This window comes from Plecotus auritus, assembly GCF_963455305.1.
Source record: "Plecotus auritus genome assembly, chromosome: 1".
NCBI lineage: Eukaryota > Metazoa > Chordata > Mammalia > Chiroptera > Vespertilionidae > Plecotus > Plecotus auritus.
The window spans coordinates 198,703,795-198,722,133 of record NC_137770.1 but is presented as its reverse complement, the minus strand read 5'-3'; the positions used below and the strand labels follow the sequence as shown (position 1 = coordinate 198,722,133).

The following is an 18,339-nucleotide window of genomic DNA, read 5'->3' as shown; positions in this document are numbered from 1 at the left end:
CTTTCTCCACTAAAAGGCCAATTAGAAGGCGATCGTAGTGAAGAGTAGTTCTGCTCCTCAGGGTGTCCAGGGGCCTACGTACTGCTTTATCAGTTGTTCTGCCATCCCTAGGATGCTGCCCTTACTTGAATTGTTAAAGATGCATCACTGAACCAGGCTAAAGTTCCAGCTGAGGGAATGAGAACAAAGAATCAAGAACAAAAAGCTTCACTCTGGCCAGGTGGCTCAGTTGGTTGGAGTGTTGTCATCTGCACCAAAAGTTTGTGGATTCGATTCCCTATCATGGCACATAGCTAGGTTTTGGGTGGATCCCTGACAGTTGCGCATACAAGTTGGGGGGTAGGGCAGCAGCTGATCCATGTGTGTTTCTCCCTTTGATGTTTCTCTCTGTTTATCTCTTTCTCTCTATCTCTATCTCTCTATATTTTTCTAAAACATATTCTCAGATGAGGATTTAATATAAAGAGCAGATAGCTTCCTTTAAATTTAAGAACATGACCTGGAAGGTACTGGCAACTCATTGGCAATGTAGTCACTGCCTAGATGTAAGGAAGGCTTGAAAAGTAGTCTAGGTGTACAGCCATGTGCCCCGCTTAAACACAGAGGGTTCAAATCACTAAAAGAGAGAAAGAATGAAGAAGGAGGCCCAATTGTACTGCTCCGGGTTGGTTTTTCAAGTAAGGAATAAATGGAATAATGATCATTGAGAGCTACAATTTCTTAATATAAGACAAGCATACTTGTGTGCTGCAAATTTTTTGCTTGATAAATATCAACTGAAAAATATAGACCTGTCTGTATTTGGAATATATATAATACTAGTGGCCCGGTACATGAATTTGTGCACATTGAAAGGAAATTAATTAGAAGGAATATTTTAATATTGCTGTTCGCCCTTTCTCTGTAATAGAAGTGCCAGCCAAATTCATGATGGGCAATGACAAATTAAAACACACATACGATTGGTGCCAGCGAGAGCTTTATATCTGTAATAATAAAAGTGTAATATGCTAATTAGACCGGATGTCCTTCCAGACCGGATGAAGCCTGGGCTGCCAGGGAAGCCCGGGTCCCAGGTGCCAGAGGGAAGCCGTGCCGACAGCCGGGGAAGGAAGGCCTACTCTTGCAGGAATTTCATGCATCCAGCCTCTAGTATATAGATAAACTTGCTTAATTAGACCTGCTTTCTCATTTAGCTAAACTTTTCCCAGCCCAGTGAAGCACCCCAACTTCTCTTTCAGGTAATTGTCAGCAACACAGCACTAAATATCAACATGAAGCAGATTGTTATTGTAGATCACGCAGGGAGAACAAAGGGTAAAATATTTAACTGCAGCAGTGTTTGACTATATTCTGTGCAGTGACAAAGCCTGAAGTCATTTTCAAGGTCCACCATTTCTTCTTTTCAGTCAGGGCAAGTTTCTAAGATTTCTAAATCTCCATTTTCCAGCTAATGAAAAGAAAATAGGATTCTACCAAGTCTCCTATCTACCTACTCCAGGACTTCTGTGAGGATCAAATGAGATGAGGCATGGGAAAACGCTTCACAGACATTTGGTTAAAGTGTGAAATGTTTGCACTTGGCTATAAAACAAGTCATGTTCCTGGGCTGAAGAAACTACAAGGAGGCTAGTCGTCAGTAGGGAGAGGAAGCTGGGCATAACTACATGACCTCATTACCCGGTGCCCACAGCAACCGTTTCCGGGCTGGGCTGGGCTGTGTGCTGCATTTTGCACCATGGGGTCTTGGCAGCATCGGCTGCTATTTGGTGGGCTGTCCCTCTGGGGTGCTGGTGGGGCCTGTGTCCTACTTGGGGAAGCAGAGTGTTGCTTTGTGGGCGCCAGGTCCACGGTGCCATTTCTCTGTAAATGGCCAGTGCGCGTCTTGGCACCTCCTGCATTGAGCGTCTGCCCCCAGGTGGTCAGTGCGCGTCATAGCAACCAGTCGGATGGACACTTAGCATATTAGCCTTTTATATGTATAGATGTTTTTCTTTCATTTGGTTTCAGTTGTCTGTAAAGAGTAGCAACATAGCATTTTATTATGGAGAGGTCACTTATTCAGCAACTTCAACCATCTGGAATATTATCAGGAGGTAATAAGGCTTTCAATTAGCAAAGCAGAAGTTGCAAAATCCATGTACTCAATCTTGATTTTAAACCTGAGTAATTTTCGGCTGTAGATATATTACTGTCTTGCTTAATTATCAAATTTCTTAGTAGCAAATAAATCTACAAATGGTCTGTCAGAAACATAAACAATGGAAATGCAGCCAAAAGCCTAATAGGATCAAAGAAAGATACAAAAAAGTCATAAGAAGCTTCGTAATAATAAAAGTTTTTTAATATTTGAGTATTTATAGGTACCAGGAACTATGCAAAGACTTTTATATTCATTTAACACCTAAGACATCCCTATATCTGATATTGGAGAGAACTTAGGTTTAAATCGAAGAAAGCTTATAAAATTACATTTTTTAAGAAGACAGAGAAGCTTCTAATTAGTTCTAGATTACTATCAGAAATCATTAAAATGAAAAGACCATTTTGGTGATTGACAGAATGTATCCGAAATAGGTCAATTATGACTCTGAATAAGTTGTTAGACTCACTTTTGATTCTCGTTGGTTTGCAATATGGTTGACTGATTTGAGTTTGTCTTAACTTACTAGAGAGAAAGTTCCAATAAAAATCCCCAATTGGTAAGAATTTGTACTTGCCATTAAAACCAAATTTAATAGATAAAATGCATGTTTATATTCTTTTTTTTTTTTTATTGTTTGAAGTATTACAAAGAGTAGTACATATGTCTCCTTTTTTTTTTCCCCATTGACCTCCCCCCCCCGGCCTCCCCTACCCCCTAGTACATGCCTTTACCTGCCCCCCCACCCCGCGCCCCAGTGTCTTGTATCCATTGGTTATGCTTATATGCATGTGTACAAGTCCTTCGGTTGATCTCTTACAGCCCCCCCAACCTCCCCTGCCTTCCCGCTGTAGTTTGACAGTCTGTTCAATGCTTCTTTGCCTCTGTATCTATTTTTTCCCCATTTCTTTCCTTTAAAAAATCTTGCCTCTGCAGACTAGAAATAAACATACAATAACAAAAAATGTTTGAGTCCCAATTTCAAAGTCCAACAGTTCTGAGTCCCCGTTTCAATGTCAAACAGTTCCTTATGTGTACATGTCAGCAATGATATCTGGATGGTGGGCACATGATGGCAATGCAGGTCCGACCCTCTCTGGTTTGGTCCTAGGCAACCTGCTGTGACGCACAGCTGCTGACTGCTAGCGTGGCAAGGCGGCGTCAGTGTCTTCCATCTCTGGACTGTTTCTCCTCTTGTCTTCGTGGTTGGAGCAGACCTGTCCATGTTTATATTCTTAAAAATAGTCTTGATACATGCCCAAACTCAGGAATTAATGGATTTTTATTTCTATAAGTATAAATAGTATACTTTAAATAGTGATTAATTTTAATATTTTAAGGTACATTTTTTAATTACCTAAAACAGCTTGTAATTTGCTTATTAATCTGAGTCTACTGAAGCAGATACTTTGATTCATTTAAAAAAGAAATCTATTTTTAGTTAAGAAATCTATTTCTTACTTCTCCCTACATTATTTTAGATCAATCTTTATTCCCAGAAATAACAAGCATTTAAAATTCTTATAAAAGGAAATGCTCATATTTTAGAAAGTTTCCTTTGGTGTATTGTTTTAATAGAACAAATATCTATATAGATATAGATATAGATATAGATAGATATAGATATAGATATAGATATAGATATAGATATAGATATTAGAGATCCAGTGCACAAATTCTTGCACCAGTGGGGTCCCTTGGCCTGTCCTGCGGGATCAGGCCAAAACCGGCTCTCCAACATTCCCCAAGGGGTCCCAGATTGTGAAAGGGTGCAGGCCAGGCCAAGGGACCCCACTAGTGCACGATCGGAGCCAGGGAGGATGCGGGAGGTTGGCCAGCCAGGGAGGGACCACGGGAGGGCTCCAGGGCGTGTCCAGCCCATCTCAGTCCCGATGGGCTGGAACCCAGCAGCAAGCTAACCTACCAGAGTGCCTGCCCCCTGGTGGTCAGTGCACATCATAGCGACTGGTCGACCAGTCGACTATCTGCCCCCTGGTGTCAGTGCACGTTATAGCGAGCAGTTGAGCAGCCTTAGCTATCTTTGCATATTACGCTTTGATTGGTTGACTGGACGACCCGACAACCAGACACTTAGCATATTAGGCTTTTATTATATAGGATGTGTGTGTGTGTGTGTGTGTATGTGTGTGTATTATGTGATGTAAAATTGTTTTGGTTCATAGATGTATACACATTTAAAAACTCATTTTTCTTATTTTGAATATGAAATGCCATTTTCTAAATAAAAAATATGTGTAAACAAATATAAAGTAAGAAATCATTTTCTGTGCCTGGAATTCCTTCTTCATGTGATACTCATCCTTTAATTTTTGACTCAAGTGGCATTCTTAATATTTCAAACTTAAACAATATCTTAGTCTGCTATAACAAAAATACCATAGACCAGGTGGCTTAAACAGCAACTTATTTCTCACTAGAGGCCCGGTGCACGAAATTCGTGCACGGGGGCGGGGGGGTTATGTCTCTCAGCCCAGCCTACACCCTCTCTCCAATCTGAGACCCCTTGAGGGATGTCCGGCTGCCCGTTTAAACGGGCAGCCGGACATCCCTCTCACAATCCAGGACTGCTAGCTCCCAACTGCTTGCCTGCCTGCCTTCCTGATTGCCCCTAACCACTTCTGCCTGCCAGCCTGATCACCCCCTAACCACTCCCCTGCCATCCTGATTGATGCCTAACTGCTCTCTTGCCAGCCTGTTTGCCCCTAACTGCCCTCCCCTGCAGGCCTGGTCACCCCCAACTGCTCTCCCCTGCAGGCCTGGGTCCCCCCCCAACTGCCCTTCCCTGCAGGCCCCGTCGCCCCCAACTTCCCTCCTCTGCCAGCCTGGTCACCTCTAACTGCCCTCCCTTGCAGGCCTGGTCCCTCCCAACTGCCCTCCCCTGCTGGCCATCTTGTGGTGGCCATCTTGTGTCCACCTGGGAGCAGCCATCTTTGACCACATGGGGCAGCCATCTTGTGTGTTGGAGTGATGGTCAATTTGCATATTACTCTTTTATTAGGTAGGATAGTTCTGGAGATGGAAGTCTAAGATTGAGCATCTGCTGAAGGCTTACTTCTTGGTTTATACATAGCCATTTTCTCACTGTGTCCTCACAAGAGAAAGGTATAGGAGCTAGCTCTTTAGGTCCTCTTTATAAGGGCACTAATCCTATTCATGAAGGCTCCACCCTTATGACATAACCTCCCAAAAGCCCCACCTCCTACTACTACTATCACATTAAGGGTTAGGATTTCAACATATGCATTTGGGGAAGGGGGATATAAGCATTCAGCCTATAGCAGTTTTACTTTCATATAAAATTGATTGCTTTTCCTTTTATGCCCCTGCTTTACTCAACACATAGTTATATACCTTTAACTTGTTATTATACTTTATTTATATGACTGTTTGCCTATGCAGGCTCCTGTGGCAAGAGACCATAACTTTAATTTTGATTAGCACAACAAATGTATATGTGTAGTCATTGTGTTTATTAACTGAGTAATGACTGTGTAGTCTAATCTTAAAAATTTGTGCTTTATCCTATAGGCTACAGGGAACTAATTGAGATTATTTTTATTATGGTAGTTTATTTTTATCAATTAAGAGCTGATTTCATGCTGTTTTGATCAGTAGAGTGAAAATAGCCTCTTTGAAAGATGAATTTAGTCAGTCATGAAAATATCCTAGAAATTCCAATAAAGCAAACCATTTCACTTTATTCCATTTTGCTCTTTTCTGCTTATAAAGATAATTCCTGTTTATTTTCAAAATTCAAACATCAGAAGTAATGCAGACAATGAATATTTCTAGCAACCCACTAAAATATATGGTGCATAGTCTTAATTTTTTCATTTATATTCAAATGGTTTGTTATTAATGTAGTTTTAAACCAAAATGAGCTCATGTTGAGCATATTGTTTGTTTTTTTCTTTTTTTCAGTTACTATATCTTGAACATCTTTTCTTGTTAGTAAATGTGAATCTGCTTTATTCAACTTGATCAGCTGCATAGTGTACAAAGTGGAGCAAAAGTAGGTTTACAATTGTGAGTACACAAAACAGTTTATTCTTATATTATTATTTATTAATTATTGTATTATTTTCCATGAGAACAGCTGTAAACCTACTTTTGCCCCACCTTGTAGGTATACCATGTATTAGTTCACTATTCTCTGGCTGATGGCTTAACCTTTAGATTTTTTTTTTTTTAATAAACAAATTTATTGCTTATAGTTCTGGAGGCTAGAAATCTGAGCTCAGGGAGCTAGCACAGTCAAGTTATAACCCTCTTCCATGTAGCAGACTTTTTATTATATCCTTACAGGGTGGACGGTAGATTTCCTTTTTAGCTATTAAAAATATTGCTACAAAGAGCATTCTTATCTATAACATTGTGTAGTTGTAGGCTTTTTCTTTTTTTTTTTTAATCCTAACCCAAGGATATGTTTAGAGAAAGGAAGTGGGGGAGGGAGAGAGAGAGAGACATTGATCGGTTGCCTCCCATACCTACCCGACCCGGGATCGAACCTACAACCTTTTCTGTTCTACGGACAACACGCCAACCAACTGAGCCACTCAGCCAGGTGCTATGAGCATATTTTTAAAGGATAAATTCCTAGAAGTAGGAATGCCTGGCTGAAAGGGTATAAACATTTTAAGTTTAATAGTTTTTGCCAAATTGCCACTTTTTTGGTTACTTTCCTTCTGAGAAAATATAAGCAAGTTCACTTTGTTGTTGTTAATCCTCACTGGAGGATATTTTTTCCATTGACTTTTAGACATAGTGGAAGGGAGGAGGAAAGACAGAGAGAGAGAAACATCAATGTGAGAGAGACACATGGGTTGTTTGCCTCCCATACAAGCCCAACCAGGGCCAGGTATTAAGGCTGCAACCGAGGTATGTGCCCTTGACCAGTATCGAACCTGGGACCCTTCAGTCCACAGGCTGACGCTGCAACCATTGAGCCAAATTGGGTAGGGCAGCAAGTTCACTAATTTATATTTTGTCTACCCTGCATAGTTGTATTTTAAACATTTTATAGAAGTATATAGAAAAGTACACATGTGATATATGTAAATCTTAATCTGAGCATACCTAGATAACCATCACCCAGATCAGGGAACAGAAGAACATTGCTAGCATCTCTGAAGTGCCCTTTGTGCTTCATTCAGTCCCTGCCCACCCCCATGAGTAATCACTGTACTGATTTCTAATAGCATAGATTAGTTTTTGATTTTTATTTCACAAATATGGAATAATTTGGTATGGGCTACTATTTTAATTTTGTGAATCTGTTAGATAAAAATAACCTCATTGCTATTTTATCATCATAATAAATAAGATTATCTTTCTGTATATCTCAAAGCTTTAAAAAACAACAACCAACAATGCTGAAATGTTAGCATGTTAGAACACAAAATAAATGACTGAAAATAAAAATAAAAAAAGGCTAAAGTCTTAGGGTTATGATTATCTCCCTCCAGTATTCCTAAAGCTAAGTATCTCCACCACCATCAAATAGCTTTCACATTCAGTAAATAATGATTGAGAAGCTTCCAGACATGGAAATTCACATTTTGACATAAGTCTCTATACATCCACCAAAGATGGGATTGAGGCTGGAGTTCAAGTCCTGCATTGCACTAGGACAAACTACTGCAAATGGAGATGGAAATCCCAGGTGGAGTTCCTAGATCTAGAGCCAGTCTGTGCTTGAAGTCTAGGATTTAAAAAAAAGCAGAAAATGCCTACAAAAGATTTCCCAGTCATAATATAAACTACCTAGAAAAAAATTTAAAGATGTAGAAGACCCAAGTAGAGGAAATTACAATCATGCTTATTAGGAAAACTATTTTTGGCCTAAGACTTTTTTTTTAAATTGGGTAATGAGGTTCATGTTTTCAAAAGATAATTATGTAGTTTTTTTTAATGGTAAAAAAAATTATAGTAGGAAAGGTATCAGTTATTTAATAAAGAGTAAGTTATGGTCTTTCCATTTTGGAAAGTCAATATAATAAATATGAAAGTGAATACAGTTTACGGTAGGAATAATTCCTCAATCTGAGCAGTTAGAATGAATAAAATAAAAAAGTAAAGCTTGCTTTGGTAATACTGTTTCTGTAGGATGAAAAATGCAAGTCAGCATAGTAAAGACTTAGAAATCCTGCAGTGCAGAAACCTATTTAATTTTGTGTAACCTTGTTTCCACAAGTTTTGTGATCATAGAAAATCTATTCATATCTTCTGGGACACTAGAAGCCTATAGAATATAATTTGGAAAACACTATGTATTTAAACACTATTTACTCAGATACATAGGGTGCAAAAGTTTGAGTGATATGCCAAAATATTATTTATAGAATCTTTGTAAGAACTGTCATTAAAGAATGAATAATTTATAATAAAATAATAACTGATTGTTAGCTCTATAAAGTACCTGAATTATAGTAGTTTTAAAATTATCCTTTATCAGATGTTTTCCAAATATTTTCATCCAATTTGTGGCTTATCTTTTAATTCCCTTAACAGTATTTTTTGAAGAACAGCAGTGATAAACTCCAATTTATTATGTTTTTCTTTTATGGATTGTGCTCTTAATATATACCTGAGAAATCTTGCCTAATTAAAGTTCACAAAGATTTTTCTTCTAGAAAATATAGTTTTAAGTTTCCAAATTCTTTTTTTTAATGAAAGTTTACATACACAGTTTGGTACCTTTGCTTTAATAGGCTCAAAAAACATATAGTTTTACAACTTGCTCCCCCCCACACACACTATTTATAATAATGAAAGCATAATATGCTAATTAGACCAGACGACCTTCTGGACGAAGCCAGGGCTGGGAGGAAAGCCTGGGTCCCGGGTGTAAGAGGGAAGCTGGTGCCAGCAGCTGGGGGAAGGAAAGCCTACTCTTGCACAAATTTCGTGCATTGGGCCTCTAGTTAAGTAATAGTATTTTCATGTTAATACAGTTAATTCTTTTGAGTAGCTGCAAAGTATATACCAAAGAATTTACCACAATTCGTTTAGTTTTTCTTCTCTTTTTGGACAGTTATTTCCAGTTTTTTCCTATTGTAAATAATGCTCAATGTTTTTTTAAAAATTCAGTTTGAATTTTAATTCTTGTAAATTTATTAAAAGTTTTTATAATAGAAATGTTTCATCTTTGTAGATTATAAGGTACACTCAAAACTTTAAAAATTTTATATCCAGTTCTGACTTTCTTGTTTAAATATATGGTGAAATTATGATAATAATAATTATTGTTTAAAATTTTTCCCATCTTCTACCATAAACCTTATGGATTATGCTCCCTTCTTGGTTCAAACAGTCATAATAGGCATGTTTAGAAAACTCTGGTTCTACTAATGATTTCTTTTAATTTCTCATTTATGTGACTTATTTTATTTGATGTCTCTTCCATCACTTTTATTTTTCAAGTGTCTCTGTTTGATCTCTGTAATGAGATTAAATTATTACCTAGTTATTTAATGATATTATAATATTACTTAAATAGTTACTTAATTTGATTACATCCCATTTGTTGATTTATTTTTAAATTTTTAGTTTTTTCAGAATTAGGTGGTATAAATTTGGGGAAAACTTCATGTTTCTTTTTTGTGCTTTCTCTTCTTTTAATGCTGTTTCATTTTTCTACAACAGATTCAAAAGCTTTGTGACCGAGTAGCTTCATCTACTTTACTAGATGATCGAAGAAATGCCGTGCGTGCTCTCAAATCATTATCTAAGGTCTGTAACACTTCGTTAGTTATCAAGTTTATTAAATTGGATATTAGTTTCTTTAACATTTTTATTTTGTGCAGAAATATCGCTTGGAAGTGGGTATTCAAGCCATGGAACATCTTATCCATGTTTTACAAACAGATCGGTAAGCCTCTTTAAGTCTTCTTGAAATTTTAATTAATTTGTTTTACAATCTCTCTTGAAGGAATGAAGGATAAACCTATTAAAACTATTACAGTTCTTTTGTTTTTCTTATTATAATTTTTTAAAATTTACCTTTATTGTTGAAAGTAATACAGATGTTCCCTTTTTCTTTCCCTATTGGCCCCTCTTATCACCCTGCTCTTGTTCCCCACCACCCCAGGCCTTCACTACACTACTGTCTGTGTCCATGGGTTATGCATACATTTCATTTTGTTGATGGTTTCTTTTGCTGTGCAAAAGCTTTTCAGTTTGATGTAGTCCTATTTGTTTATTTTCTCATTTGTTTCCCTTGCTCTAGGAGATGTATCAGCAAACATATTGCTACGAGAGATGTCTGAGATTTTGCTGCCTATGGTTTCCTCTAGGATTTTTATGGTTTCACCACTTACACTTAAGTCTTTTATCCATTTTGAGTTCATTCTTGTGTATGGTGTAAGTTGGTGGTCTAGTTTCATTTTTTTTTGCATGTATATGTCCAGTTTTCCCAACACCATTTATTGAAGAGACTCTCTTGACTCCATTGTATGCCCTTGCCTCCTTTGTCAAATATTAATTGAGCATAATGGCTTGGGTCAATTTCTGGGTTCTCTGTTCTGTTCCATTGATCTATATGCCTGTTCTTGGCCAGTACCAGGCTGTTTTGATTACAGTGGCTTTGTAGTATAATTGGTATCTGGTTTCATGATCCCTCCATCTTTTTTCTTCTTTCTCAAGATTGCTACAGCTATTTGGGGTCTTTTTTGGTTCCATATAAATTTTTGGAGTATTCTAGATCTGTGAAATATGTTGTTGGTATTTTAATAGGGATTGCATTGAATCTATAGATTGCTTTGGGTAGTATGGACATTTTAATTATGTTAATCTTCCAATCCGTGAATACAATATTCTTCCACTTGTTTATATCTTCCTCTCTTTTTTCAGTGTCCTGTAATTTTCTGAGTACAGGTCTTTTACCTCCTTGGTTAGGTTTATTCCTAAGTTTCTCAAATTTTTTGTTGCATTAGTAAATGGGATTATTTTTTAGTTTCCCTTTCTGAGAGTTCATTGATTTCTGATTGTTAATTTTGTATCCTGCTACATTGCTGAATTCACTTACTAAATCTAGTTTTTTGGTGGAGTCTTCAGGGTTTTCTATGTACAATGTCATGTCATCTGCAAATAATGAGAGTTTTACTTCCTCCTCTTCAATTTGCATGCCTTTTATTTCTTCTTCTTGTCTGATTGCTATGGCTAGCACTTCCAACTTTATGTTGAGTAAGAGTGGTAAAAGCGTAGCTCTGTCTTGTTCCTGTTCTTAGGTGAAATGGTTTTAGTTTTTGCCCATTGAGTATGGTGTTCACTGTAGATTTGTCATATATGGCCTTTATTATGTTAAGATATGATCCCTTGGTTTCCACTTTTCTGACAGTTCTTATAATAAATGGGTGCTGGATTTCATTTAATACTTCTTTTGTGTCTATTGATATGATCATGTGATTCTTGTTTTTCAATTTACTTATGTGATGTATCACGTTTATTGATTTACGGATATTGTACCAGCCTTGCATCCCTGTAATAAATCCCACTTGGTCATGGTGTATGATCTTTTTAATATATTGCTGGATCCGATTTGCTAATATTTTGTTGAGGATTTTAGCATCTATGTTCATCAGGGATATTAGCCTGTAATTCTCTTTCTTTGTAGTCTTTTTATCTGGTTTTGGAATTAGTATAATGCTGACCTCGTAAAAAGAGCTTGGAAGTGTACCTTCCTCTTGGAATATTTTGGAATAGTTTGTTAGTTCTTTGAATGTTTGGTAAAACTCCCCTGTGAAGCTATCTGGACCAGGGCTTTGTTTTGCTGGGAGTTTTTTGATTGCTGCTTCAGTTGCTTCAGTTGTTACCAGCCTATTCAGGTTTTCTGATTCCTTCTGATTCAACTTTGGAAGATGGTATTTTTCTAGAAATGTGTCCATTTCATCCACGTTGTCCAGCTTGTTGGCATATAGTTGTTCATAGTATTTTCTTACAATCCTTTGTATTTCTGTGGTGTCAGTGGTTACTTTACCTCTTTTGTGTCTTATTTTATTATTTGGGTCCTCTCTCTGTTTTTGATGAGTCTGGCTAAATCTTGTTTATCTTTTCAAAGAATCTGCTCTTGGTTTCATTGATCTTTTATTTTTGTTTTTTTTATCTTGTGTCATTTATTTTCTCTCTGATCTTTATTGTTTCCTTCCTTCTACTTACTCTGGGCTTTTCTTGTTCTCATTCTAATTCTTTAAGTTGTAAGGTTAGATAGTTAGTTTTAAAATATTCTTGTTTTTTGAGGTAGGCCTATAATGCTATGAACTTTCTTCTCAGGACTGCTTTCTCTGTGTCCCATAGATTTTTGGATTGTTATGTGTTCATTTTTATTTGTTTCAAGGAAGTTTCTGATTTCTTTCTTGATCTCATTGGTAACTCATTCATTGTTTAATAACATACTAGCCTCCATGTGTTTGAATGTTTTTGAGTATTTTTACTGTAGTTGATTTCTCATTTCCTGCCATTGTGATCTGAGAAGATGCATGATATTTCAATCTTCTTGAACTTGAAGAGACTTGTTTTGTGTCCTAACATGTGGTCTAGCTTTGAGAATGACCCATGTACACTTGAGAAGAATGTATATTTTGCAACTTTGGAGTGAAATGTTCTGTATATGTCAGTTAAATCCATTTGATCCAGTGTGTCATTTACAGTCACTGTTGATTTTTTTGTCTGGAAGATCTGGGGTGTTAAAAGTCCTGTACTGTGACTGTATTGCTGTCGATCTCTCCCTTGAAGTCCTTAAAGAAGTTTTTTTATATACAAGCAGTCCTCAGGTTATGTCCGACTCGACTTATGTCATGATTACGTTGCCATCTCTCATTTATTTATAAAAAAAGAAAAAAAGTTCTGTCATTTCGACGTATGTACATATGTGCTTTATGTTTTTTATTATTTATTTACCACAAGTAAACGTCAGGAATTGTTATCTTTCTTTTAATATTTTTTTTACTGTTTCACTTCATTACTGCTGTGTATGTACTCCATGTGAGTTATGTAGGTGCTTAAGTAGGTGGGTTTCCAACTTACAGAGAAAATCGCGTTACGTTGCGCTGTAGGAATGGATCTCTGACGTAACCTGAGGACCTACTGTATTTAGGTGCTACTATATTGAATGCATATATGTTACTTATGGTTATACTAGAGGCCCAGTGCACGAAATTAGTGCACGGTAGGATCGGGCCTAAATGGGCAGTCGGACATCCCTCTCACAATCCAGGACTGCTGGCTCCCAACTACTCGCCTGACTGCCTTCCTGATTGCCCCTAACTGCTTCTGCCTGCCAGCCTGATCACCCCTTAACCACTCCCCTGCCAGTCTGATTGATGCCTAACTGCTCCCCTGCCAGCCTCTTTGCCCCTAACTGCTCTCCCCTGCAGGCCTGATCGCCCCCAATTTCCCTCCCTTGCAGGCCTGGTCCCTCCCAACTGCCCTCCCCTGCTGGCCATCTTGTGGCGGCCATCTTGTGTCCACATGGGGGCAACCATCTTTGACCACATGGGGGTAGCCATCTTGTGTGTTGGAGTGATAGTCAATTTGCATATTACTCTTTTATTAGATAGGATACTCTTGTTGCATTGATCCTTTTAGTATTATTAGTGCCCTTTATTGTCTTTTGTTATGGCCTTCATTTTGAAGTCTATTTTGTCAGGTATGAGCATTGCTACCCCAGCTTTTTTTTTTTTCGTTAACATTTGCATGAAAATTGTTTTTCCATCTATTCACTCTCATCCTGTGTGAGTCTTTAGTTCTGAGGTGGATCTCTCGTAGTCAGCATATATACGGGTCATGTTTTCTTATTCACTAGCTACCCTAAGTCTTTTGATTGGAGCATTTAAACCATTTATAATTAAGGTTATTATTGATAAGTATTTATTTATTGCCATTTTAATTTTTATGCCTATGTTTTTCTATTTCTTCTTATTATTACAGTAGTCCCTTTAACATTTCTTGCAGTGCTGATTTAGTGGTGATAAACTCCTTTAGCCTTTTTGTGTTTGGGCAGCTCTTTATTTTACCATCTATTTTGAATGAGATAGCCCTGCTGGATAGAATAGTCTTGGCTTCAGATTCTTGTTTTTCATTACCTTGAATACTTCATGCCATTTACTTCTGACCTGTAGAGTTTCTGATGAGAAATCAGCTGACAGCCTTATGGGACCTCCTTTGTAGGTAACAAGTTGCTTTTCTCTTGCTGCTTTTAATATTTTATATAATCTTGTTAAATAACTGTCTAAAAATGGTCATAACAGTTCATACTCTAACTAGCAGTGTATAAATGTAATTATTTCTTTTTTCCAGTTCGGATTCTGAAATAATAGGTTATGCTTTGGATACACTATTTAATATAATATCTAATGATGAAGAAGAAGAAGTAGGTAAGTTTCTTTTACTGTGTATTTTGTACATAAAGTTAACTAGATTGTACCAATTTTATGTGTGTTTTTCTCTTTTTCATTTTTATGAATAAAGGAAAGACATATGCTTAGTTCCATAAAAGTGTCTTTAAAATGATTGCCTTATATGTAATTTGGAGATGGAAAATGATTCTTCTCTTTTAAAAAATATTTATTCCTCTGTTTGTATTTGGTTTTAGTTAAGCAATATGAATATTAGTAATCTCTGGATTAAATAATCATTTTTGGCTATTAGTTAAAAATCAAGCTATTTTATTTATGTTATTTGGTGAGCAGTATGAGTTTTTCCTAATAAATACTTAAACTTTTAACATAGGACTCATGATAATTTATAAAGAGCAATAACTTGTTAAATTAAGAAAGTCTTTTTTAAGAGCATCAGCCTGTGGGCTGAAGGGTCCCGGATCCGATTCCAATCAAGGGCACATACCTTGGTTGCAGACTCCTCCCTGGCCTGGGCCCGGGTCAGGGCTCGTGCAGGAGGCAACCAATCATTGTGTTTCTTTCACATTGATGTTCCTCTCTGTCTTTCCCTCTCTCTTCTACTCTCTCTAAAAATCAATGGAAAAAAATCTTCTCGGGTAAGGATTAAAAAAAAAGAAAAAAGAAGAAGAAGAAAAAGTCTTTTTTACATTGAATCTGTTTGGTGTGACATAATATGAATAAGTTTGAAATCCACACATTTCTTTTGTACATCCTTTCTTTTTTGTTTCAAATTACTTGCTTAATTAAGGTAGTCTGTCATTAATTAATTTATTTTATTGTCAGTATGTGGAACACTTTACTAGAAGTCTGAATACATTCTGTTTGCATATTATAAAAACATGCATTGATTAACATTTCACAGTGCTATTGAAGAGTGCATTCTTATCAGATTGGCTGTAGCAGTAGAACATAATGGTTTTTCATTATTCTAGACAGTCAGAAAGGTGGACATATGCATGCATGCATTTTATAAGTCTAATTTACATTGAAATAATAGGATCTTTAAAAAATCTTGAGTAAACAAGTTATAAAGGAATATAGATGATATTGGGTTTATAATGTTGTTTTTTTAAATAAAAGTAGAGCAGAAATATACGTAGATGTTAACATCACAGAATATCAGTAATGGGAACATTTTAAACTGGGTTTACTGAATAATAAAAATTTTAGACTTAAAAATCCTTTTTCTTATATTTTTATTTCTCTGTAATAATTAGCTTATAACTAACTTTATTACTTTTTCAGGGGTGAAAAATCTTTAGTAAATATAATTTGGGTACCCATGGTAAAAAAAGCTGTCAATCACATGACAGTATTGAAATACAGTATACACAAGAACATATTTTGAAGAAGATGCCTATTTTGCCTAGTTATTTCTCTAAGAAAATTAGTTACAACACACTTGTTATAATATGTTAAAAGACACTTTTTTTTTTGCTGTTATAATGGATGATTTTTTCGTTTTAAAAAAATATTATATAGCAGCAATAAATTTCAGTTAGGTGGTTTTCCTTTATTGTAAATTTATAATATAATCATGTTCAGAGTCCCAATTTTATTGCTTCACTTTATATATTTGAGCTCCTTATTTTTAATTCAACATCCAAAAATTATCCTTTGGCTAAAAAAAGATAAACGATTCTGTACTAGAATCACTTTTTCTAAAAAAGATTAAAATGGGAACTTAAACTTTTACCAAAAGGTCATTCTTACCGGCCCTGGCCAGGTTGCACAGTTCGTTAGAGTTTTGTCCCCATATGCCAGAGTTGTGGGGATTGATCTCCAGTCAGGGCACATGCAAGAATCAACCAGTGAATGCATGGATGGGTGGAAAGATGGATTCATGTCTCCCTCCCTACCCCCTTCCCTCCCTCCCTCCCCCCTTCCCTCCCTCCCACCTCCCTCCATCCCTACCTTCCTCTCTCTTAAAATAAAAAAATCAATACATGAAGTTGACATAATGAACTTTATTTTTAGAGTTCTTTATCTTGGAGATATTTTATAACCCTTTAATTTATTGAAAAATCTGTCTCATCATCCTGAATAGCATATGCTATATCTCTTTTGCTATTTGAGTAAAATGAATATGAGTCTCTTCTGTTTAGAAATTATATTGCTTACTTGACATTTTTAAACTCTTATTTATTGTATTGTGAATTCTACAACATAAACTATTTTATCACCCACTTTTTATGTATGTATATTTATTTATTTATTTATTTTTGTCTACCTTTTCAGATGATGTTGAAGGTAAAAGATTGCATTTACATATGCATGATGCTTTTAGGCATAATTTCTGGTAATATAAAAGGACACTGTCAAATGATGTTTAATTCTGGCTGGTAATTTGAGATTTGTTTCACTATATAAGAATTCCTTAATTAAAGAGCAATATCTGATCATCTTATATTGTTATTTTTTATTTTTATGACTGCTAAATCTGTTTATTGGCTAGAACACAGAAAACAATCTAGCGCATTTTTTTAACAAAATTAAAGCTATTTCTCTGGTAGTACAATCTATTTGAATTATTTTTTGTGTACTTCCTGGAAAAATTTGAGGCAATTTATTTAAAAATAATATTTGATATGTATACATACAGATGTATACACATAAATTTTATCCTTATTCAATAAGAATTGGAAAGTATTCCAGTTCAGAAAATACTTAAATGTTGATATTGTCCCTTTAAAGTAATGCATGTATCATAATATCTGGTTACTGACATTTTTTATATTAATTTATAGAACTCACCAATATTGTCTGTCTGTATTTCTGGTGATCTGTTTCAAGTTCCATTTACTTTTAACATTGGTATTTCTTTAATTCATAATTAAAGTTACTAAGTTTTATTTTGTATTGTTTTACCATTTTTTCTTAGACCTTAAACATTTTAAAATAAGGAAGGGAATATCCTTATCTAAAGGAGGTTTAAAATGGTACAAAAGAAAGTTGCCCAGACCTAACAAAAAGATAACAAAAAACTAACTTATTAAGGTATATAGCTTTACCTTTTGTGTCATCTGAATCCCTTGTTTGAAAGCAGAAAATACAGGAGCATTGTGACAGTAAGCTCTTCCCTGTTGGGTAGCACAGATCAGTAGTTGTTGTTTCTATTATTGTTTCAGCATACTTGTTTAGAACATTAAAATTTACAGTGCTTTTATGTCCATATCTTATTTGATTCTCACAGCAGCCTTGAGGTAGGTGCTATTTTTCTGTTTTCTAAAATTGGCAGCCCAGAGACAATGTAACTTACAAGGTATCATCTAATAAGTAGAATAACAGTTGGATACATTCTTTTCTTTTCTTTTTTTTTCTTGTATTCCAAAGATGTCTGTTTTAATAAATTGTGGCCATTTTTCTAACTAGATTCTTTATTAAGCCTGTAATTTTCATAACTAGTTTATAGAGGATGCATATAAACGTTAAAAAATATAGGTGTGCTTGTTTAACTAATTGACTATGGTATAAAAGAAGATACTTGATAGTCCCTCACTCTGAGTTGGGACTACTTTTGTTAAAATATCTCTTTTTATAAAATAGTTTTGTCCTGCTGATATGGAGTGGAATTTCAAAGAGAAGGTCCACAAATGTTTTTGAGCATTATTTATACCTCTGGAGAAAAGATAACTGTAAATACATTTGAAGGATAAATGTATTTAGTTAAAAACCAATCATATAAATAGGCCTAAAATGTTTTCAAGGGTATATAAAGACTTTTTAAAAAGCAGTTTTTAATTGTATATACTTGTCTTAGATTTCTTTTTCACGATAGTA

The 18,339-nt window shown here is 35.7% G+C and overlaps 1 protein-coding gene across 2 annotated transcripts in view; it reads left to right on the top strand.

Moving 5' to 3' along the window:
• The window catches only part of USO1 (USO1 vesicle transport factor), a 78,992-nt gene that overhangs the window by 8,409 nt on the left and 52,244 nt on the right, over nt 1-18,339 (top strand). For both annotated transcript variants that reach the window (XM_080670672.1, XM_080670671.1), the window contains exons 2-4: nt 9,809-9,895; nt 9,970-10,034; nt 14,459-14,535. In XM_080670672.1, the coding sequence (XP_080526798.1) occupies nt 9,809-9,895; nt 9,970-10,034; nt 14,459-14,535 (229 nt within the window). The remainder of the gene's footprint in view (nt 1-9,808; nt 9,896-9,969; nt 10,035-14,458; nt 14,536-18,339) is intronic.